Genomic DNA, 23,436 nt, shown 5'->3' with positions numbered 1-23,436 from the left:
TAAACTACACAAGTGAATTTCTTCAGGATTCCTGGGTATTAGATGAAAAACCTTCAGTCTACTATTTATCTTTTTAAATGTTGTATATTCTCATTAACAACTTAATCTAACTTCTTATAGAATGTACAAGTTTATTGAAGTACACACACCATACCTAATCTTCTTATACTAAACAAGATTTTTTGAATGTTAAGGAGTGTCTTTTATACAAGTCAAATATAAATAGGGCAATGTTGTATATAACTTGAAACTTCAGCCTGCTTAATGAGTGGAGAATCTTTATGAAACATCTTCTACGCAAAACAATTTTAAGTGTTCCTGGATGGCCCACCACGTCCAGGTCAAAAAAAGTGAAAAACACAAGTCTTAGCAGTTTTAATTTTATTGTAAATGGACATACCCGTTCAAAAGCAGTCTAATGGGTAGAATTTTGAAGAACACTTTGACAAGTGATGTCTTGTCAGCTTCTTCAGTTATATTTAAGCCTATGTAGTTAACACATTTGCTAATTTTAGCTTTTCTATGGAAACCAGTTCTTAGAAAGATTTTTGGTGGAGGAATAGAGAGCATCAGGTAGTACAGAAAAGGGTGTTTAGTACAGCGGCATTTATATACTTGACATTTTGTGCTCTGGGTGAAAAAGTACAGACAAGTCCATAAATATTGGGACATCAACACAATTCTCATATTTTGGGCTCTATAAACCACCACAATGGATTTGAAATGAAACTAACAAGATGTGCTTTAACTGCAGACTTTCAGCTTTAATTTGAGGGGATTTACATCCAAATCAGGTGAACGGTGTAGGAATAACAACGGTTTCTATATGTGCCTCCCACTTTTTAAGGGACCAAAAGTAATGGGACAATCGGCACAAATCCTATTTCATGGACATGTGTGGTCTATTCCCTCGTTATTTCATCATTAATTAAGCAGGTAAAAGGTCTGGAGTTGATTCTAGGTGCGACATCTGCATTTGGAATCTGTTGCTGTCGACTCAATATGAGATCCAAAGAGCTGTCACTATCAGTGAAGCAAGCCATCATTAGGCTGAAAAATCAAAACAAACCCATCAGAGAGATAGCTAAAAAAAATAAGGTGTGGCGAAATCAACTGTTTGGAACATTCTTAAAAAAAAAAAGAACGCACCGGAGAGCTCAACAACACCAAAAGACCTGGAAGACCACGGAAAACAACTGTGGTGGATGACAGAAGAATTGTTTTCCCTGGTGAAGAAAAACCCCTTCACAACAGTTGGCCAAATCAATGACACATATACACCTACCTCCTGGAGAGTGTTCAAGTCAACAATCAAGAGAAGACTTCACAAGAGTGAATAGAGGGTTCACCAAAAGATGTAAACCATTTGTGAGCCACAAAAACAGGAAGACCAGATTAGTTTGTCAAACATCTTAAAAAAAGCCATTACAGTTCTGGAACAACATTCTATGGACAGATGAGACAAAGATCAACTTGTACCAGAGTGATGGGAAGAGAAGAGTATGGAGAAGGAAAGGAACTGCTCATGATCCAAAACATACCACCTCATCAGTGAAGCATGGTGGTGGTAGTGTCATGGCGTGGACATGTATGGCTGCCAATGGAACTGGTTCCCTTGTATTTATTGATGATGTGACTGCTGACAAAACCAGCAGGATGAATTCTGAAATGTTTCGGGCAATATTATCTGCTCATATTCAGTCAAATGCTTCAGAACTCATTGGACGGCACTTCACAGTGCAGATGGACAATGATCCGAAGCATACTGCAAAAGCAACCAAGGAGTTTTTGAAGGCTAACAAGTGGAATGTTATGCAATGGCCAAGTCAATCACCTGACCTGAATCCGACTGAGCTGCATTTCACTTGAAGACAAAACTGAAGGGAAAATGCCCCAAGAACAAGCAGGAACTGAAGACATTTGCAGTAGAGGCCTGGCAGAGCTTCACCAGGGATGAAACCCAGCGTATGGTGATGGCTATGCCTTCCAGTGTTCAGGCTGTAATTGACTGCAAAGGATTTGCAACATAGTAGTAAAAAGTGAAAGTTTGATGTAGGATTGTTTAGTTTGTCCCATTACTTTTGGTCCCTTAAAAAGTGGGAGAGGCACATATAGAAACCGTTGTAATTCCTACACTATGCACCTGATTTGGATGTAAATCCCCTCAAATTTAAGCTAAAAGTCTGCTGTTAAAGCACATCTTGTTAGTTTCATTTCAAATCCATTGTGGTGGTGTATAGAGCCCAAAATATGAGAATTGTGTCGATGTCCCAATATTTATGGACTTGACTGTATATATTTAGTGTACAATGCATGAGGATATACAGAGTAAGTGTAAATATTTAGTGCACACAGCATGGTGTAAAAATAAACAAAGACAAAATCAGTAAATAGCATATCCCCGTGTCTGGTACTGCCAACATACAGCCCTATGTTCATCATATACAACCCCATGACTGGCATAAAACCATCATGCCATCAATAGTCTCATAACCACCATACACAGACCTGTTGCCCACCACAGTACTGTTCTGTGCCCATAATATACAGAATTGCTACCATTAAGGCCTATAAACCTTCAAGCATTCTCTGAAACCTCACCTCTTCAAACAAGCTTATAATATTCATCAACCACCTTCTTAACCTCACTAGATTACCACCTATTACACAATTCACACAAGACAACAACCCACTGACAAACATTGTGGTGTGACTGGATCATATAGCATAATAATCCCTTTTGCTTATTACCTTTGCAATCTGGCTGGACTGAAATGCAATATGTAGCCCTAATCTCATGTATCCAAATCCCATAGATTGTAAACTTGCAAGTAGGGCCCTACCACCATTGTCTGTTTGACCCAGTTTGTTTATTACTACTTGTTTCTCCAATTGTAAAGCGCTACAGAATTTGCTGGTTCTATATAAATGTTGAGGATGATTAAAGGCATTATGTTCAAAGCACTGTTCAGTGCAGACTATACGAAGCACTGTGCCTACCAGTCTCATGACTACCTCAATATTATTGTGATTTATGTATACAGCCCAGTGCCCCCCACTAAAGCTCCATACCAGTCACAGTAACTTCTTGCAGACTATATAAAGATGTGACCACCCCACCAAAAGTACATGTTGAGTAGTCTTGTTCTGTGCCACCCATAAACAAGCTTTGTGCCAACCATAACAGCCTTCCTATATCACACGCTTGATGGTGGTGGCTTATATTCTCCTCATATTAGCAGGGGTGAAAAAGCTCCGCTAGTGTGAAGAGATAGTATGGAAAGAAACCCTGTTATTTCATCCTAGTTTGCAGTGATTCTGTTCAATGGAATAACAAGTTTGCTTCTTATGTTATGAACTTGCACCGTACTGAAACTAAGCAGCTTTTTACTCGTTGTATAGCAACAGCAGTTTGAACAAATGAAAACCCTTGTAGCCGTGTCAGTGCCAACCTGGGGGCCTCCAATTGGGCAGCACTGAACTGCAGAACAGCTCATTTGACAGGAACCTTTACACATTTTGTTCATCCTTCAATCACATACTTTGTTTTCATATATTGAAGCTTAATGTAGATTATAAATTTTTCTTTTCAGGGCTATGGGCAGCATGGTGGCATAGTGGATTAGCACTTCTGCCTCACAGCACTGGGGTCATGAGTTCAATTCCCAACCATGGCCTTATCTGTGAGGAGTTTGTATGTTCTCCCCGTGTTTGTGTGGGTTTTGTCCCACACTCCAAAAACATACCGCTGTCAAAATTGACCCTAGTCTCTCTCTGTCTGTGTGTGTGTTAGGGAATTTAGACTAAGCAATGGGCAGGGACTGATGTGAAGGAGTTCTCTGTACAGCGCTGCAGAATCAGTGGCGCTATACAAATAAATTGTTTTGATAACTATGTTTGCTTTATTTTTAACTAAACCAATCTACCACCCACACAGAGTTTTTTCAGTAAGCCATTTTTTGTTACTAAAAGCCACACTAATGTTTTTATTAATTTATTTTTTTTAAAAAACTTCTAATTCCTACTCAATCCACCTGCAAGCCAGCTTTGCCAACTAATAAATTAACAGAACAACTTTTAACAAAAAACACATTTATTAAACATTTCACAGTGAGCTATTTGTATGCACTTTATACAGGTTGACTTTTGAAACAATCAAAATTGTTACAACTCATGACAGGTTATCAGAAGGAGCAGTAATTGTGAACTGGGGGGTGAGTGTCCTATAGTCCGCAGTAATTTAAAAAACACTTTCATCACTGTGCTAAATACCCGTCTTGTATTAGGGTATGGACTGAAAGCACCATCTGCAGGCGTTTCCATGAAAAAACCCAAAAAACAAACATTTCTTACCGAAGAAAAACAAAACTTTTTGCTGCAAGCTTCCAGGTTGATGAGTATTCTAACAGCATATTTAATTTATACATCCTCTAAATACAAACACGGTGTAGCATTAAAATATACAAGGGTAATAAAGAATCAGGAATTATACCACTACACACATTTGGTAAAAACAGTGGTACACTCCCTCAGAGGAATGACTTTGCAAACCTTTCTGCAGCCCCCATCTGATTAAATGGCGCACACAACCTACCTCACGCAAACTCTAAATGATGAAACATGCCCTGTAAGGTTTAATTCCTCCACTGATCAGGAATGCAGGATGAGCAGGGAGGATATGAAAACCACCCCGACCCTTATACAAATTCACCACGTTTCACCTCAAACTATCAAACCTCCTCCCAATGCAAAATGAGACCAATTCCCTTCAGCCTGCAATTATTTCTTTTTTAAACACACATCTCCCATCCAATTCCTCCTATAGAACAGGTGCCCCAGTTCCTTTACCAATACAACATTCATTCTCCCATATACAACAAATCATCCCCCACAAATCCCAATTCTAGCCCCCAAATCCTTACCCTGCAACTTGTACACACACACACACACACACACACACACACACCAACCACAGTGTTCCTCTCCCTATAGGAGACAATGTCATAATGTTGCCCTTTTCTTCCCTACTATTAACAAACCCATCATTTCATTAATATAGTGCAAGGTTAGAAAATGGATAGCAGGCCAGAAATTCAGTTTAATATACATGAATTAACGGTCTAGTAGTACTGGTCTCAAATCAACATTCTTGTTAAAAATTTCACAAAGCTACCCATACACTTGTCTTGTAACCTCTCTAAACTCCTGAACATAAAAAAACAAACAAAAAAACCCAAAAACAACTCATTAGAGAAATAGAAACCCACACATGCAAGAAGTATGACACCACCCTTCCCCATTCACACCCCACAGGAGTCCACCCTTCCCCATTCACACCCCACAGGAGTCCACCCTTCCCCATTCACACCCCACAGGAGTCCACCCTTCCCCATTCACACCCCACAGGAGTCCACCCTTCCCCATTCACACCCCACAGGAGTCCACCCTTCCCCCATTCACACCCGACAGGAGTCCACCCTTCCCCCATTCACACCCGACAGGAGTCCACCCTTCCCCATTCACACCCGACAGGAGTCCACCCTTCCCCATTCACACCCGACAGGAGTCCACCCTTCCCCATTCACACCCGACAGGAGTCCACCCTTCCCCATTCACACCCCACAGGAGTCCACCCTTCCCCATTCACACCCCACAGGAGTCCACCCTTCCCCATTCACACCCCACAGGAGTCCACCCTTCCCCATTCACACCCCACAGGAGTCCACCCTTCCCCATTCACACCCGACAGGAGTCCACCCTTCCCCATTCACACCCGACAGGAGTCCACCCTTCCCCATTCACACCCGACAGGAGTCCACCCTTCCTCATTCACACCAGACAGGAGTCCACCCTTCCCCATTCACACCCGACAGGAGTCCACCCTTCCCCATTCACACCCCACAGGAGTCCACCCTTCCCCATTCACACCCGACAGGAGTCCACCCTTCCCCATTCACACCCGACAGGAGTCCACCCTTCCCCATTCACACCCGACAGGAGTCCCACCCTTCCCCATTCACACCCGACAGGAGTCCACCCTTCCTCATTCACACCCGACAGGAGTCCACCCTTCCCCATTCACACCCGACAGGAGTCCACCCTTCCCCATTCACACCCGACAGGAGTCCCACCCTTCCCCATTCACACACACACAGAGGCTACAAAACGTTAACCAAAATGTTTTTTCGGAAGACCTCAAAATCACTCATACTTCTCTTAAAAGGGAAAAAAATAAAATAAAAAACTATATATAAAAAACACAACTACTTGGGTCAATTAAAATTGCTATGGTATAATAATAAAAAAAATATATATCAGGTCCTAGACATTAACATTCCTGGATGACATCAGTAAGACTAGGAGCAGTGCAATACAATATTAACAAATTCCATAGGTGCATTGTTCAAAACTACTTTCATGAAAATTTAAAGTATCAAAATATTTGATTGTAACATATCTCAGAGTGTTCAAAATGCAAATATGAAATTAATCACACCGACAAATGAATCTGAAAGCAAAAAAAATACAACACATTAAAATAAACGCCATGCAAACACTAGTATATTGTTAAAGCACTGCTCCTGGTATCACAGCAGAATTTGCTGTTTGTTTTTTTCTGTTTGTTTTAACGGATGATTATTCTGGATTTTGTTTTTTTTTGTTTTTTGCTATAGAAAACTGGGCAGTAGGAAATCACTTTGGTGTGACCTAGGTATTACCACCTAGGTATTAAGCCATAGGTCAATATGACAAGTGGATGTGATCAGTAAACGATGTTGCATTCCAAATAGAAAAGGTAAATTTACTGTATCAGAAATCACCAGATATTACTGCAAAACAATTATGGTTAACAGTTTTATAAAAATAATAGTCGGCTCAATCTTTAATTTTGGGGGCAAATATACAACAGATTTATGTTACTACTGGGATAATGAACTAAATAATATAGGCAGCGGTTCCTTTAAACTCACAAGGCCATTACCTCTGTTTGCCAATGTTTATCCGTCCAAATCCCTCTTGAACATTTCCCAGGATATGAATGCTACTTTGCTGAATTTATCAATTTAGTAGGGTAGAAAGAGGGAAATTGTGTGGCTAAATTTTAAGGCATTCACATGGTAGTAAGTGTGAATGATCCATTTGTTGCAGATTGGTGCAAATAAAAACCCAATGCTCTCCTTAAATCACCTTGTGAAGAAGTTACAAATAAATAAAAGGCAAGAAGATGACGGCACACCAATTCGTAGAGGAAGGAGACCATTCAGTGTTGAATATATATACAATTACGTCATCCTGCATTGGATTGTGGTTTAATGATGAAACTGAACCTGAAATGCCCATTGCAATGGAATTAAACAAGCAAGTCATTGAATCCATAGATATCAGTCTTTAGTGTGAACTCGATTGTTATTGACAATATTAAAAAAACAAATATGATGGAAAGTCACTTGGCGAAGGCAATATTTGGAATTTTCCCTTCCGCCTGCAAAAAAAATAAAAACAAATGATTGCATTAACTAGATGGCGAACTGTCAGAAAGCAAGGACAGATGCAAGCACAGTTGAATCCTGAAAGCCTTACTTTTAGCTTCATAAAAATCTGTGCTGACTGTTCGAAGTCCCAACCATTGTCCTGAAGACACCTGCAGAGACAGATATATGGGTAAGAATGGGCATAGGGCAGTGACCAATAGGCCAGATTATAGACTCCTTTTTATATTTAAATTATTCCATCCCTAGGACTTGAAGATACAGAAACCCAAAACGTCTCAAGAAACCTGAAAATAGTCTTACTTCTGAGACCACTCTGCGTTCATGCCAGAAAAGAGAGTGAATGCCTGCACCATTTCCTGGGGTGCTGAAGCCAAGACGGGTACAGGGCTGCTGGAAGGAGTAGGAGCTGGCGTGGCGAAGGCTTTGCGAATCTCCTCTGTACTGGCGTTCCTTATGAACTGTTCATCATTTACCAAAAGGAGCCTAATGGTGGAGAAATTTTTGTTACTATGAGGAGAAGACACCAAACCTGGCTGCTACTTGCATTAGTTACTCTTGTTGAAACAGAAAAAAAACAAAGCCATATAGTATCATATTATTAAATACTGAACAAAACCAGACAGAAACAAATACATCATACATATAAAGACAAAAGAAAAAACAAATTCATACATGTTTTCTTAATTTATAAAAGTTTACCAGATACTTATTCATGGCTATGGACAATGACTTTATGCAACGACTTAACTTTACCATAGCTGGCTGAGGATAATGGGATTTATACTCAGATAATACGCACACTAACCCACCCCCTTCCTCACGGCGGATATTCTAGACCGATGCCAAGTTACAATGCAGACAACTCTAACTTGTAATATGTAAATATAGCATATAAGCAAATCGGTCTACATTTATGACTTTATCAAATAGGATAGTCAGACTTACCCCCCATCAGTGCCAGGTACAGCTATGAATACCCGCGTGAAAGCGCGTACTGGGTCATTTGACTGTCCCTCAACTGAAGAAAGAAGAGAACACGTTAGTATAACAACCCTCAGAGTATCTTGGTATACAGATCTCTTTAGCACACTTCTAATGCAGTGATGGCTAACCTGTGACACTCCAGGTGTTGTAAAACTACAATCCCCAGCATGCTTTGCCAGTAGATAAATAGCTGATAGCTGGCAGAGCATGCTGGGACTTGTAGTTTCACAACACCTGGAGTGTCACAGGTTAGCCATCACTGTTCTAATGACTCATGTGCTGTTCACTTTTATTTAAAAATTTATAAATGAAAAAAAATAAAATAAAAGGGGTTATTCACTTCTGACTAATCCCAACACTTTCTTTCCTGCCTTCAAAACGGCTCCCAACTTCAGCCATTTTTGAAGTGTGAACTCACAGGAAAGAGCAAATTTGAACTGTTCTATTCTGCTCCATGGGAGAGGACGGAATGGATTGAGACCTACGGCTCTAAGAACAGCAAAAGACACACATAATAACGGGAACAAATAAGGATGTATAAAAGGGACATCATAAACAATGGCCGTAAAAATGAACACTTAAAAGCGAGGTTATTGCCCTATGAAAAAACAGAAAACTACAGTAAAAAAAAAAAAAAAATAGTGAACAAAACAGTAGTAGACGCTTACCTTTAAATACTCCATTGACCACAAAACACAGTAAGGTGTTCTGTAAAAGAAAAATTATATCTTTCACTGCATCAATAAAAGGGCACAAAACCAACAATAACAAGCCAAAATGTGGTGCAAGTATGAAAAGGTCAGGAGGGAAAGATGATGAGAATAGTCAAAATGAAAGAGGAGGCTAGATGGAGCAGAGAATGGATGAAGGGCATAAATAAACTGGATGACTGAGAATTAAATCTGATTAAACAAAATGTACTATTAGGTAGACAGAAAGGCTAGTCAGGGCAAGAGCCTGGATACTCACAGACTGAGCATTGATATCCACGACAAATGAATTCAGGTCATGCTGGGTCCGTGGAAGCTCATTTAAGAAGCTAACAACATTTAGACGCTTGTGTTTGATAAGTTTAAAGCGCATTGCTAAGAAAAAAAAAAAGGAGTAAAGTAAATCAGAAATAGCATCAAATTATGTGGTAGAGTCAATTTTTCACACAAAAATGTTTAAGAATATGCAAAACCTACTTTGATCTCGTATTCTTTTTAAATTTCTGCTGTTGTTGAAATACTCTGCAAAAGTGCTCCTATGTAAAGAGACATGTTACATTAGAGACAGAAGTACGTACTGTAACAAAGAGGGTGTATAGAATGCTACAGACCTGGCAGCATTCGGCCCAGTAAGACTAGGAATGCTCAGGGAACAGCAAGCTTCATCATGGTAAACGTTAAGCAGGCCTTGGCGATCTTCACTATCGTAGCAGGCAAAGTATCTGAAGAAATGGAGAATACAAGGTGTGCAGAAAACAAGAGCAGAGTCTACAATGTTTTTATTGTAAAAACAAATCTGAATTCAATGCACTTTTATAGTTTTATATATATATATACACCAAAACAAAGAATTTAATAAGGAGCAAAATCACATACAGGAGAAACTGTTTGTGGTGAAAAAGTTAAATTGTAAAATAGATATATGTGCAAAAACAAGAGGAAAGTAGAAGTGACTTAATGTGCGATGAAGCAAAGTACATACAATAAAGTGCTATGAGAAAGAAGGTGAAGGGGTGTAGGGGTGAAGGTCCACTCACTGTTGAAGAAAACGCAGAACCAGCGCTTTAATATCATCTGTAGCCAAGTAACTGCCCTAAAAGAAGAAAAGGAAGATAATTTGTTAGGGAAGTGGAAACAACAGCTATACGCTCTGTTAGAAGCAGACATGACCTCACCTTGCACGGAGGAAGTGTTGTGGGAGTTTCTACACCAAATGTGATCGGTGGAGGAAGCTCATGTCCATCCTGTGAAGGTATGGTAAAGGAGAAACAAAATACAAAGCAAGAGGAGGAAGATGAGAGGACATGAAGCAGAAAGAGAAGCAAAAGAGTCAAGTGTGAGAGAAAAGAAAGTTAATTTATATTGAAACAAGGAACTTTCACATCACACAGAATATTTACAAAACAAACGCCCATACAAATAAAATATGGAAGCCTCACCAGTTGCAATAATTTTGGAAATCGTTCTCGAATGGCACTGTCATCAGGGGCGGGTGAAATCCGTAGTTCGACAGAAACAAAGACACAGAAAACGTCAGTGCAAGTAAATAGCAACACCCAGCCCACAGTCTGTGCACCATTGTCAAATCTCCACCATGCCATATTCTAGTACAGTGGGCTGGTGTAAGATCTCTGCAGTGCCAATGTGGCAGTGCAGCCTCGCGGTCTGCCCCGATTTTGCAGAGTAATGGGCTTGAAAGCACTGGAGAATGAAGACTGTCTGCTTTACTATTAAATCTGCATCTCTGCATTGTAACTATTATGTCCAGCTATTGCTAGCGTTTTCCTGACTATATAGTGCTATAAAAAAGGTTGTAGCAACAGACAGTTTAAATGCACTGATGCCATTTTCATATCACCAAATTCACCCCCCTTCCCATCTTAACCCCCAAATATGTCCATGTTGCAGATGAGACTTTTCTGCACCCAAATACATCTAACAAGTTGATTTACATTTATCCTTAAGTATGCTGACCTATGACTTCCTTTCTATGCCTTCATCTTTGCTGGGTCATACCCCAAGTACCATGCAGAGGAGAAGCACATGTAGCCAGGGTTAGTGTGGTTGTATAAAATGTAGTAGTGCTAGTAGGGGTGAGGCCAGTGTGATCCATTACACCACTGGAAAAATAAAGCCTCCAACCGCCTCAAAATTGTCCATGTACTCTATTTAGAGAGCTTTTATATAAAGACAGACGTGTCATTTGAAGTGTGGAATAGAAATACCTGTGGAAAGTGTGGAAAAGAAGTACATGTGGAAAGTGTGGAAAAGAAATACCACTAAGGAACGTTAAGGGCAGCTGAAACTAAAACAAAAAATAAATGAGATAGTTGATGAGCAAAGGAAAATCAGTAGAAAACAATAGAAAGTTGATGCATGTGAGGTATGGCATGGCAATGGGTAGTGGGAGATGGTAAGGAAAATGGAAATCGGAAAATATTTGTGGAAGAACGGTTTTGGGAGAATGGTGGGCAGTGATCGCCACAGGTACAGCTTCCGTCAGCACCACAAAAGCTCAAGTTGCAACCAGCACCCTCCAAACAATCCAACTTCCTCCATGTTAAATTCTCTTTGCTCCAGCTTTGCAAACTGAGGTTCCATGCAGGGCAACCCATTATACACTTCTCCATGGGTGCCCTGCTGTCTGGTCTAAGGGGTGCATTTGTAGACACTTGGTTTTGTTTCCACGTCCCTTAGGGCTTGCAGCCCACCCTCCTGGCAGGTAGAGTATAGGACACGAGTGTTTGAAATAGGGGACAGACTTTAGGCTTTATATTTCAACCTGCAGTCTTCATCTTCTCATGGCTGTTATCAGGTCTGCCTTAGGTTGCTCCCGCTTGGGGAATCTTACCCGTCTTAGACCAAACATCCACACTGTGCAAAAGGGGGCGGTGAGTGCATGCGTTGTATGAAAGGACATTCAATGGGGCAACAGTAAGTATACATTTTTCTTCTGCTCAGCTGGGACACGGTATAGAGAGTGAAGAACATTAGCTCAACCCATCATCCAAAGCATAAGAAGCAGAAGGACGATAAAGAGAGCACTAGTAGGCAACAATTACCTTGTGGACTGAGGCAAGCTGTACCATATGAGTGGGTGAGGAATGAAATGTATAAAGACAAATATGGAAAATAAAATGTCTGAAATGAACGGAAATCATGAAAAAAAGAAAGTATTGGGTGAAAAATGGTAATGAAGTGAAAGGATAAAGTCAGAGAGATTAGGTTAATAGGTGTCCTTAGAAGAGAAAAAAAAGAAGGCAGCTATGTCTTAGATATACAGAGGAGTTATATTACGGGAAGCTCTCCATTTATTACAAGCACTACAGACCCCTCTGAAAAACAACTGATCTACCCACATAATATAAACTTAACCGGATAGAAGTGGCTGGGCGACTTTAATAGTTCTTGGCATTGCCTCGAGAGGGACCAAACAAAGGGCATGCCACAGATGTGTATTAAAACCACATGTCACAGGAAATGTGCCCAACTCTGCATGGATCTTATCGGGTGACAGACTCAGCATGTGAAGTAGTAATAGGTAGCATGTATATAAACTGGCCGACACATTAATGCTCTAAATTACAGCCAGCTAGTTCAGTTAACGTGTATAAACACAATGATGTACTAAACGGATGTAAAATAACTTAAAATATTCTTCCCTATACTTATGCCAACTCAAGGCTTTAACTGTGCTGAAGACAAGTTTTCTCTATGAATGGTGAGGATTTTTTTTTAAGTTTAAATAGGCTCACCAAATCCTTTGCTATCCCTGTTATTTAAGAGCTAGAGAGGAAAATAAAAAAAAAAAATCACTATCTACACATGAGGATCCAAAAGGCCATACCCATCTTGCCCGTAGGGAGTGTGTCACTGTTTTAACACAGCATAGAACACAGTGTGGCGCTATGAATTCCTGTTTTCATGGTAGTGTTCTCCCCCAAATAATTTTGCCAGCCGGGTGGGGGGCAGTGCAATATTATTGAAAAGTGTTGGACGTTATTTATTGTCCACACCTGCCAGGACTGGTCTAACACAAACTGCTGGCTAGAGTGCTCATATAGTCCCTGTTGAAACAGGAGAAACAATGGTTTATTATATTATAACAGGACTCTGTTGGGCTCCAAGAGCTGTGTGGCAAGTAAAGACACCAGGGTGGAGCACCTGGGAAGTAGGCGATGGGGAGAACGCGGCATGGAATACACATTTGTAAGTATGTATTGAAGCCTGCCTCAATGTGTTAAGCAGAGGCAAAGCTGCCCTGGGTCATGAGACACTAGGTAACAAGGGCATGGTTGGGACTGCAGCAAAGTGCTGCTACAGCTGTCACATCTGGTCTTTCAAAAGGTGAGAAACTGCCTGACTGACCTGATGTATACGGTCTGGTCTTTTAAACCGCTACAAAGTGGGTTGCCTTCCAGCCACAGCATTTCCAGTTTCAGATCTTTTATCTTATCCAACTCCTTTTCAGACTTTAACTGTATGAAGGGGAGACAATGAAGAACTTCAATGACATGGAATAGAATTTAATCTTTGCCATATACATTTGTAATTTGCTGGACAATTGTATGTGTGTATGTTTCCACTGCAAAACTAGGAGTGACATGGCAGAAAAAAATAAATAAATAAGTGTACGATTAATCACACCGATTGTCTAATTCTCAGAAGGATAAGGTTGTATATTTCGGTTTAATAAAACAGTATCTTATTACTGCCCCATACATTTTTATTGAACAGATTCATGGTGGACAAGACAACTGCCTCACCTGATCAAGCATAAAGTGACACTATCTACATCAATTTCTCTCATTTTTCCTTAGATTAAAAAAAAATATAATATATCATTAAGTCATGATCTTGTTTATTATAACCATTTCATTAGCTCTTTTTTATTCAAATGCATCCCTGTGAGGGTTTCTTTTGCATATTTTCATTTAAGTAAACACATACATTACATATTAACGTTTTCTGGCTCTCTTGAAAACCTGCTCAGAAGTGGAAAAATTGGTGGGAATGTGCTTACTGTTTTTAAAGGATAATAGATGAATGGACTAGTCATGGTATCAGGACAGGTTAGAGGGAGAATAGAGAAGACTCACCAAGTTATCAGATAGATTCAGACTCTTCAGATTAGGGGCTTTGAGGTGAATCTCTGACATGGTGTCCAGTTTATAGAGTTTGTTGCTTCCGAGATCCAAAGAGAGAAGCTGAATGGTGGAACATCAACAATGCAGTCAGATAAAAGCAACAATGCAGTCAGATAAAAGCATATGGGGCTACAGTTCTCAAAGAGGGACAAGTGGTTACATTGGATGAGGTGCATTTTGCTTACTACAACTTCAAACATTTATTGGTATACATGCAGACCAGAGCTTTTTTTTTTTTGTCATAGAACTCACTGATACAGAATTCCGGCACCTTTTTTCGACGGATTTACCAAGTTTTAAAATGAACTTTTGAATATTTGATGTTTGTGATTTCTCTCAAATCAAACTAGCAGAGAAGCGAAAAAAGAAGCATAGAAGGCGAGTACAGACTACAGAAAGCAGGGTGGAGGCGCAGAAAGAGGGCTACAAAAAAAACGAGGGGGCAGAAAGCGGCGAGTTTCGGCACTTTTTTCTTACAAAAAAAAGCACTGATTAAAGACCATTTATTACACTAGGTATGATAAATTAAAAACAACAGTGAAATAAAATGAAGCCTAGTGAGCGTTAGAATTAGAAATGGTGTAGTAAAAACCGTTTATGCAGAAGAGTCAAATTTGACTCTTATAAGATAAATTTATCTTCTATTAAATCAGAAAAAGATAACATTGTTGCATTAAACGTTCATGCATCCAAGAGAATAATTTGATGCCTGAAAGATAATATTTGATAATTTAACTCGGTAGTATTAACAAAAGCACAGCATATGCCTTAATAATGAACTAGATCAACTCTTTATAGTAGCAGTAAGTTGTGATACAATTAACAAAGTCACTACTGGTACCAAATTGTATAATAACACCATCAACACCATGTTAAAAACAGGCTGTATCCTGTGAGGGTTAATGAATATTCACACATCCAAAAGAACAATTAAATATCAATTATTAGAAGAGGGAACCAAGACAAAAATTAAATGAATACTAATGAACAGATTTGAAGACCACATAGAGGTAGGTCCGATTGCTTTCTGTTATTCCAATTATCAAAAAAACAATAAAAACAACAAAAAGTGATTGTGGCAAACTATTAAAAAAAATGATTAATAGGATTAGGAAATATTTAGCAAAAAAACCTTACAACATTAAAGAAAAAGATTCATAGAATCAAAAGACAAAATTTAAGTGGACAGTCATTGGAGAAATGCAGACTGTTCTGCATAAAAGGTTATTACTTCAGCATCTCTAACTCTACCACTAAACTCTAGCTTATTTAGTTGTTTTTAATTAATTATATCATATATATTTAATGAATGGTCTAAATGCAGACCAATAAAGTTTTCAGTTTTAATAAGCAAAAGAGTACATTAGACACAGTAACCGAGTGTCCCACTTTGGGAACTATACAGGACATATGATGTTGGTTAACTAGATGTAACAACTCCCTTCTAAAGAAATAGCGAAAACATTGTAAATGGAGATAGACCAGAGTAGGGGAAATAATGAATACTGGTAGGAAACCTGCCTGGTGTGTTGCACAAGCCACACGTTGTTCATAGCACATGGGGCTACACCAGCAATTGTATCATCATATCATGGGAATTGTACCATAGTTGTTAAAGAACACACTAACTTATCCTGATAATATTAAAGATTACAAGAATGACCCTTGTGATGTTTACACTGGAACCCCCAAATCTGTAGTACAGCAGTTTGGGACAACACTCGTAGTGCAGAAATAGACAGTGTTCTTATAACTAGATATACAATTATTTTCATATTTAACATGTAGAAATAAAAAATGTAAAGAAAAAGAAAAAAAAGACACCCACCTCTGGGACATGTTCTTCAATGATTTGTAGCATAGCCATCATGCAAGACCTCCTGTTCAGAACAAGGTCTATTTTGTTTGCAATCATGTCTAGAACAGAAGCAAAGGGGTTAAGTACCAGAGGCGATTGGAGTGTCCATTAATGGGAAACAAGTTTGTATTTGTACCTGGATCCGAACGCAATGACCTCATGTCCAGAGCTTGCTGAGCTCCATCATATCTCTTCTGCATGCAGGTCTGGAGGGGTGAAAGGGACAGTGACACAGTGTCCAGGACACAAAGAAAGCCAAATAAAGTTGTTGGAGACATTAGCTTAGAGTCACTGGGTTAATAGCTGAAAACCTCTTTGTAAACTTTACCACAAATACCTTAAAATGCTCAATTTCTTCGGGGGCCATATCCTTTGATATGAAAGGTGGGGCAGACGGACGAGTCAAAATGGTAACCTGAAGAGCAGAGAGCATGGGAAGTAATGGGCAATATACAATTCAGTTATGTACACTTCAGAAATTATACAGACATATAATCAGAGAAGAAGCTGGGACAAAAGAAACATGTACGAGGAGAACCCATAATTTGGAGCAGGTCCCCACCCTGAAGGAGAGCTGAACTGACTTTTGCCGTAAACAATGCTTAACCTACATACCTTAAAGTTTTCTCGGTCAGTGAACGTCCGGGAAATCTGTTTTAAAGATTTTGCTATTGCAGCGTCTTCCACATAGAAGTGGGCCCGGGAATTATCACAATGATACTATGTAGGGGAACAGATAAAAGTCACATCAGATCTTTCACACACACACAAAAAAAATAAAAAAATAAATGTATAACAGGTGGATAAGAGCCGAGTTCTGTATTTCTTTTCAACTCACCGCTACAGGAGTAAATGGCAAGGTTACGCTGCTTTGCAAGATATCAAACAACCAATCTTTATCGTATTTTTTCCCATGTGGAATCTGATTATAGTAAAAGAAACAGGAAAAAAACAAAAAACAAAACATTAAAGCAACCACTAAAAGTCACTGCGAATAATGAACCTTAAACAATAATAGGAAGAAAAGGAAGAGAGAGGTGTGTATAGGTTGCTCCCTCTTGTGAAATTCCAATGAGATTAAAAGAAAACAAAAAACAACAACTTTATGCTAAAGTAGTGGATGAACCTCCTTTTCTGCAACAAAAACATGCAAACGTTGTGTACTTCTAAGGCAGTACATTTGTGGAAAAACAGTACAAACAATGGAAAAATTAGAACATTGTCTTTTCAAAAGGACATAATATATCTAATTAGGTCAATAACAACACACTAGATGTATCACTTGGCATTAACAAGGGTTGACCAATCGTTTTTAACACATACGGCGAATGTCAAAATGTCAAACACATGTAGATATTTTAAGTTTCTAAACTATAGCTGCCGTCAGAGAGAATCTTATCTTTTGTAACATAGATGGTATGCAGATAAAGAACAGTTTGTTTCCAGAACCAGTGCACAGTTGCTCATATATATCAGTTATGGCATTCTAAGTCCCTTCTAAGAAAAGAACATTTTTTTTGAGCCATGAAGGACTTTCAGAAAAGCCACTAACACAACCTCATACAGTTCACTTACCGTGACTTTGAACCATCTAGGTTTGCACTCGCTAATCTCAGTCCTTTCATGCTGAGAACTATCCCTGGGAGCATTTCCTTGTGAGCCCCCACTCTCTCTTCCGTGTCTATCGTCTCTTCTCCTCCCTCCACGCATATAAGGATTGCTGTAAGTGGGTGATGTGGGAGAACATAATTAGAAATACTAGGTTACAAAACAGTGTATAGGCTTCTATTTTGAAACAACAATGTAATCGATTTTGCTATAGTGACAACCGCTAATTTTACACAATGCTATACATTGAACATTTCAGTCATCGTTTCACTTTCCATAGTTTTTGGTGTGAGACACAGAAAGACTAAGTGAGAAGGTCACTGGGATTCTAACTCAGGTCCCTAGCAAGTCTCGGTGTCATTGTTACACATGCAATGTCATTAGTCAGTCCACTACTACTCGTCTTCTGGCTGTCAGTATGCGGCACTCACAATCTTGACCGAAGAGATTCATGTGCATCACTCATAGAGACATCTCCATCTTCATCATCCAATCGGAAGCGAGGATTGTTAGGAGGGTAACTTCCACGGTTCCGATACTTATGAGGACCTTCACTATACATTTTAGCCCGGAAGGGGCCACGTCCCTTCCGTTTCTTCACAAAATATCCTCCGCCAAGTCTGTCATCGTGGTCTGAAAAGAAGTGTTGGTCAAGGTGAGAAAAATCTCTAAAATCCATGGCACCTAACTCATATGTCAAAAAGCACAGAACAGACTTGATAGCAACTCACACTTCTGGGGGTAAATGTATTAACATGCGGGTTCTTCAACACCCGCGAGTTCAGCGTCTTCGGCGATTAAATTTAAAGCGGCGCTGCATTGTAAAGGGAAACTTCCCTTTACAAGGCATCGCCGCTTTAAATTTAATCGCCGAAGACGCTGAACTCGCGGGTGTTGAAGAACCCGCATGTTAATACATTTACCCCCTGGTCTTGTGATTCTTTTCCAGCATAGGCCCTGTACTATAATCTAGGTTGCAGACTGCTCTTTTTATAATCCTCCATAGCAGCCATTAAAACGGGTAGGTTCCCTTTCCAGTTCAGGTAGTGACCGGTTAAAACACCCCACCACCCCCTAGGTGGTATACAAGGTAGCTCCTCCAACCCAAATCTTTTCCTGTCTCTAGTAATAGGTAGGGTAGGTAGTTTTTCATTGTTTTCTGTACCTTCTTTTGGATCTGGGCAACGCACCATCTGATGCTGTAAGCAAAGGACTGGGTTGACTACTCAGGGAACAAAAGTCTGCTACCTCCAGGGGCAGGAAATTAAAATCTGGAGCAATTTTTTGCTCCGCTGCTCTTACTGCATCACAGGTTGCCAAGATGGAGACAGGTTAAGGAGGGTTTTATAGCGTTCCCTGCAGTCAGAACGTTTTGTCACAATCATTGAGTTCTCCAACAGCAGCTGGTAATGGAATGGAACCTGAGCAGAATCCCAAACAACTGAAAGGCACCCCCACAATATGTGAGCCCCTAAGTTGGGGGTGCTTGTTTCTGTATGTATACATGGTTCAGTTAATTAGTAGTGTGTTTTCTTCAAGTACCCTTGAAGGCCAGTGATAAGTATTTAACAATTGAGCCTGAAGGGGTCTTTTTAGTACAGCATGCAGTTTTCATCTCATGGGAAAAACTAAGATACCCTGAGTAGATAAGGGAAACTGTGTGACTAAGGAAGATCTGTGTTCTATATAAGGATTAGAGACCAAAGCCTCAGAGGAGCATGGATTTGGATGAAAGATACTCTCAATTGGCATGTGATTCTCCAGCGAAATTAGAAGATTCCTCCAATTAGTCTGGAGAGATTAAAGACACCTAGGATGTTTAATTTTACAGCTCTATGGGTATCAATCTGACTACAACAGAAACGCATATATCCGTGCTGCAAGATCACAATAGAAAAGGTAGAATCTCAGTTTGGGGAACATGCTCTCTGCTCAGCTCGAAAGTAAATTCATGATTTTGCAGCATAGAGGGCTGTTTTTCTTGTGAGACCTCCTACTGTATTGCTTTGATACATCTTATTGTAATGGCTGCCACGGAGGACTCAAGAGAGAAAATGCAAATTATGCTGTTAATTCCTTTTGCTCAAAATACTCCATGGCATCCCAGTTTCACACCTATGCTTGTTAGGTTAATATTTTGCAGAGGATGCTTGGGAAGTCATCCAGACACAGGGGAAAGGAGGAGCAACTTTATATACTATCCAGTGTTGTATTATTTTTTAAACATGTCTCAACCTAAACTGGAAATGAAACCAACCCATTGTAAGGGTTGTCATGGAGTGTTTTTAGAAAGAAATTAAAAGTGAGCATAATTCACATTTATACTAAAAATTTGTTTTACTTGCACAGGCTGCTACTATCATCATATGAAGCTTTCTAATAAATCCTCAGCTGTCTCTGATCAGGACCCACTGGATCACCTTCCAGTCTTTCCCAGTACAACAACTGTCTCTAAGTTTATAAGGTGATGATCTGCAGTTCAAAATAAGATAGCATTTTTGTACTTACAGTAAAATGTCTCTCTCAACACAGTTGGGGGACACTGCTCACCATGGGGGTATAGAGAGCACTGTGTGTAGTTTGGCACTAAAAAGACCTGTTTGGCCTGCTCCCATCCACTCTATGCCCCCTCTCACCAGAGACATCATTTATCTTACAAAGCCACAAGAGAGGTGCAACACATTAGAAACAACAAATAAGGGTGGGATCGTAGTGTCCACCAACTGTGTGGAGACATTTTACAGTAAGTACAAAAATGTTCTCTCTTGCACATACAGTTGGGGGACACTGCTCACCATGGGGACGTTCCAAAGCTGCCCCCTCATGGGTGGGAGTAACTGGTGTCTTTGGAGGCAAAGACATGAAAACGATAAAACTTAGTGAACGTGTGGACAGACGACCATGTGGCTGCCCGACAACTGCTCAACTGAGCCCTGTGCCCTTCTGCCCAGGAAGTACCAACCGACCTAGTGGAGTGAGTCATGAGGCGCTCAGGAACCAAAGATCCCTGAAAAACATAGGCCTGCCTAATAGTAGCCTTTATCCATCTGGCTATAGTTTGCATGTTTTCGCGCATCATACAGAACCAAGAGACTGTCTGCCTTGCGAACTGAAGACTAGCGATCCATATAGAGCCCTAAGGCTCTGATCAAATCCAATTTCGTCAGAGTCCTGACTGTTGGATGAAGGATCACTAGACAACTTTAGGATCACTATATTCTGGTTTGGATACAACTTTTGGTTGAAAGGCAGGCAAAGATCATATAGAGTCCTCAAGACAGCCCTGTTGTCATAAAAAACCAAGAAGGGAGCTCTGCAGAAGAGTGCTGCCAACTCTGACACACATCTTGCCGAAGAAATTGCCAACAAAAAGGCAGCTTTTCAAGTGAGAAGCTTGAAGAGAAAAGATTCCAACGATTCAAACGGCAGTTTCTGTAATGCAGTTAGGACCAAGTTTAGGTCCCAAGGAGCCACCGGAGGAACAAAGGATGGCTGAACATGTAAGACCCCCTGGAGAAAAGTCTGTACATCTGGCAGCAGAGCCAGACGCTTCTGAAAACAAATTGACAAGGCTGACACCTGTACCTCAAGGGATGCCAGCTGCAAGCCCTTATCCAAACCATCCTGAACTAATGCTAATACTGTGACTAAACGAAAAGAGGTTGACACTTTTCAACTCACACCAATCTATATGTGTCTTCCAGACACGATAATTTCTGGAAGATGTTGGTTTTCTAGTCTTTATCATTGTTTGAATGACCCGATCCAAGAGACCCTTACGTCGGAGGATTAAGGTTTCAACCACCAGGCTATCAAAGTCAACCGTGCTAGGTCCTGATGAAAAAACGAACTCTGACTGAGCAGATCTTTTTTAAGAGGAAGCTTCCAAGGTGCGTCCTTTGTCATGGCAAGAAGATCCGCGTACTATGGTCTTCTTGGGTAATCGGGTGCCAGAAGAAAGACCTTGACTCCTTCATGTCTGATCTTCAATACCTGGGAAAACGTCGGTATTGGGGGGTGGGGAGGAGAATGTAAACCAACCCAAAACTCCAAGGAACCGTCATGACATCCACTAGGTACACTTGGGGATCCCGTGACCTGGCACAATACTTGGTGACCTTGCAATTCAACCGAGAGGCCATCATGTCCACCTCCGGCTGACCCCACCTTTGAACAGTGAGAAAACCTCTGGGTGGAGGGGCCACTCTCCCAAGTGAATGGCATGGCGACTCAGGTAATCTGCTTCCCAGTTGTCCACTCCTGGTATGAATACCGCTGAGATGGCAGAAACTCACTGTTCTGCCCATAACATGATCTTGGTCACCTCCTTCATGGCCAGAGGACTTCTGGCTCCTCCTTGGAGGCTGATATATGCCACCGCCGTGGCATTGTCGGATTGAATCTGAATGGATCTGTTTTTCAATCAGAACTGTACTTGGACAAACGCCTTGAAGACTGCCCTTAACACTAGTATATTGATGGGTGGGGGGGTACCCATGCGTTGAGTAGGCACTATACTGGATTTTTTTGAAGCTTATAAACCAGCCGTGAGACTGTAAGGTCTGTGCAGTCAGATGCAGATGGGACCTCAGCCAAGACACCAAATCTGCCTTAATCAGGAGATCATCCAAGTATGGAAGGACTGTTACTCCTTGCTGATCTAAGACTGCAGCCATCACTGCCATGGCTTTCGTAAATACCCTTGGTGCCATTGCCAGACCAAAGGGCAGAGCATGGGATTGAAAGTGAGATTGGTCCACCGCAAACCTAAAGGAGGTTCTGATGTCCCTGCCATATTGGTATATGAATGTAACCATCCTTGATGTTCAAGGATGCTAAAAACTTGTTAGGTTCCATAAAATTTATTACTGAACGAATTGATTCCATGCGGAAACTGGGAACCCTAAAGTGAGCTTTGAGGGACTTTAAGATTAGAATGGGATGGTATGACAGGTCTGGTTTATGTACCAAGAAGACATGCGAGTAAAACACCAACCCCTGTTCTTTTGGGACCAGTGCAATAACCCCTGACCCCAACAGGGAGAGAATAGCGTTTTGAAAGTCCACCCTGCTGGCTTCTTGTCGCGGAGTGGGAGTAACAATGAAACGCAGCGGGGGCGGTCCCAAAAGGTCTATGATAACCCCTGGAAACTATTCCTTTTACCCAGGCGTCTGTGGAAGAACTGTACCATTGGTCCCGGAACATCAGGAGACGGGCCCCCACCACTGTTAACAGCACTGAGTAGTGGAATAATGGTGGATTTTGCTAAATGAGCAATCACAGCATCCTCGCTGGGGGGGTTTATCCCTCTTGTCTCCATACCTGTTCTTCTGCTCCGTCTTTACTGCATTAGCCTGCCTGGAGTTTCTGAAGTTTTGGTATTTTTTTTGTTTACTGTTCGTAATGTTTTACCCTGTTTTGTCTACTGTTTGTGATATGTACAGCGCTGTGGAACTCTTGTGGCTCCTAACAAATAAAGGATAATGATAATAATAATGACTTCAACCACTTCAAAATCTGGAAATGGATAATTGAGACAAAACCTTCTGGGAATATCTACTATCAGATTTCATTCTGGCCTCATGCAAATTCTCTGTTTTAAACGGAAAAAGAAACAATCCATTTCTTTTCCATC

At 40.5% G+C, this 23,436-nt stretch overlaps 1 protein-coding gene across 2 annotated transcripts in view; it reads right to left on the bottom strand.

Annotated features, from left to right (window-relative positions):
- Window positions 1-6,646: 6,646 nt before the first annotated feature.
- Window positions 6,647-23,436, bottom strand: part of NXF1 (nuclear RNA export factor 1) — a 37,765-nt gene continuing 20,975 nt past the window's right edge. For both annotated transcript variants that reach the window (XM_075187644.1, XM_075187645.1), the window contains exons 2-21: window positions 18,232-18,433; window positions 17,768-17,912; window positions 17,031-17,114; window positions 16,808-16,912; window positions 16,530-16,607; window positions 16,329-16,398; window positions 16,163-16,251; window positions 14,287-14,394; window positions 13,556-13,665; window positions 10,627-10,663; window positions 10,363-10,431; window positions 10,225-10,280; window positions 9,799-9,909; window positions 9,665-9,723; window positions 9,447-9,562; window positions 9,146-9,185; window positions 8,439-8,511; window positions 7,794-7,976; window positions 7,582-7,642; window positions 6,647-7,483 (exon numbers count right to left, since the gene is read on the bottom strand). In XM_075187644.1, the coding sequence (XP_075043745.1) occupies window positions 7,445-7,483; window positions 7,582-7,642; window positions 7,794-7,976; window positions 8,439-8,511; window positions 9,146-9,185; window positions 9,447-9,562; window positions 9,665-9,723; window positions 9,799-9,909; window positions 10,225-10,280; window positions 10,363-10,431; window positions 10,627-10,663; window positions 13,556-13,665; window positions 14,287-14,394; window positions 16,163-16,251; window positions 16,329-16,398; window positions 16,530-16,607; window positions 16,808-16,912; window positions 17,031-17,114; window positions 17,768-17,912; window positions 18,232-18,433 (1,835 nt within the window). In that variant the 3' untranslated portion in view covers window positions 6,647-7,444. The remainder of the gene's footprint in view (window positions 7,484-7,581; window positions 7,643-7,793; window positions 7,977-8,438; window positions 8,512-9,145; window positions 9,186-9,446; window positions 9,563-9,664; window positions 9,724-9,798; window positions 9,910-10,224; window positions 10,281-10,362; window positions 10,432-10,626; window positions 10,664-13,555; window positions 13,666-14,286; window positions 14,395-16,162; window positions 16,252-16,328; window positions 16,399-16,529; window positions 16,608-16,807; window positions 16,913-17,030; window positions 17,115-17,767; window positions 17,913-18,231; window positions 18,434-23,436) is intronic.

This window comes from Mixophyes fleayi, chromosome 10 (genome assembly GCF_038048845.1).
Source record: "Mixophyes fleayi isolate aMixFle1 chromosome 10, aMixFle1.hap1, whole genome shotgun sequence".
In the NCBI taxonomy this organism is placed as follows: domain Eukaryota; kingdom Metazoa; phylum Chordata; class Amphibia; order Anura; family Limnodynastidae; genus Mixophyes; species Mixophyes fleayi.
Note: the sequence above shows the minus strand (reverse complement) of the source record. Positions and strands in the feature narration are given on the sequence as shown.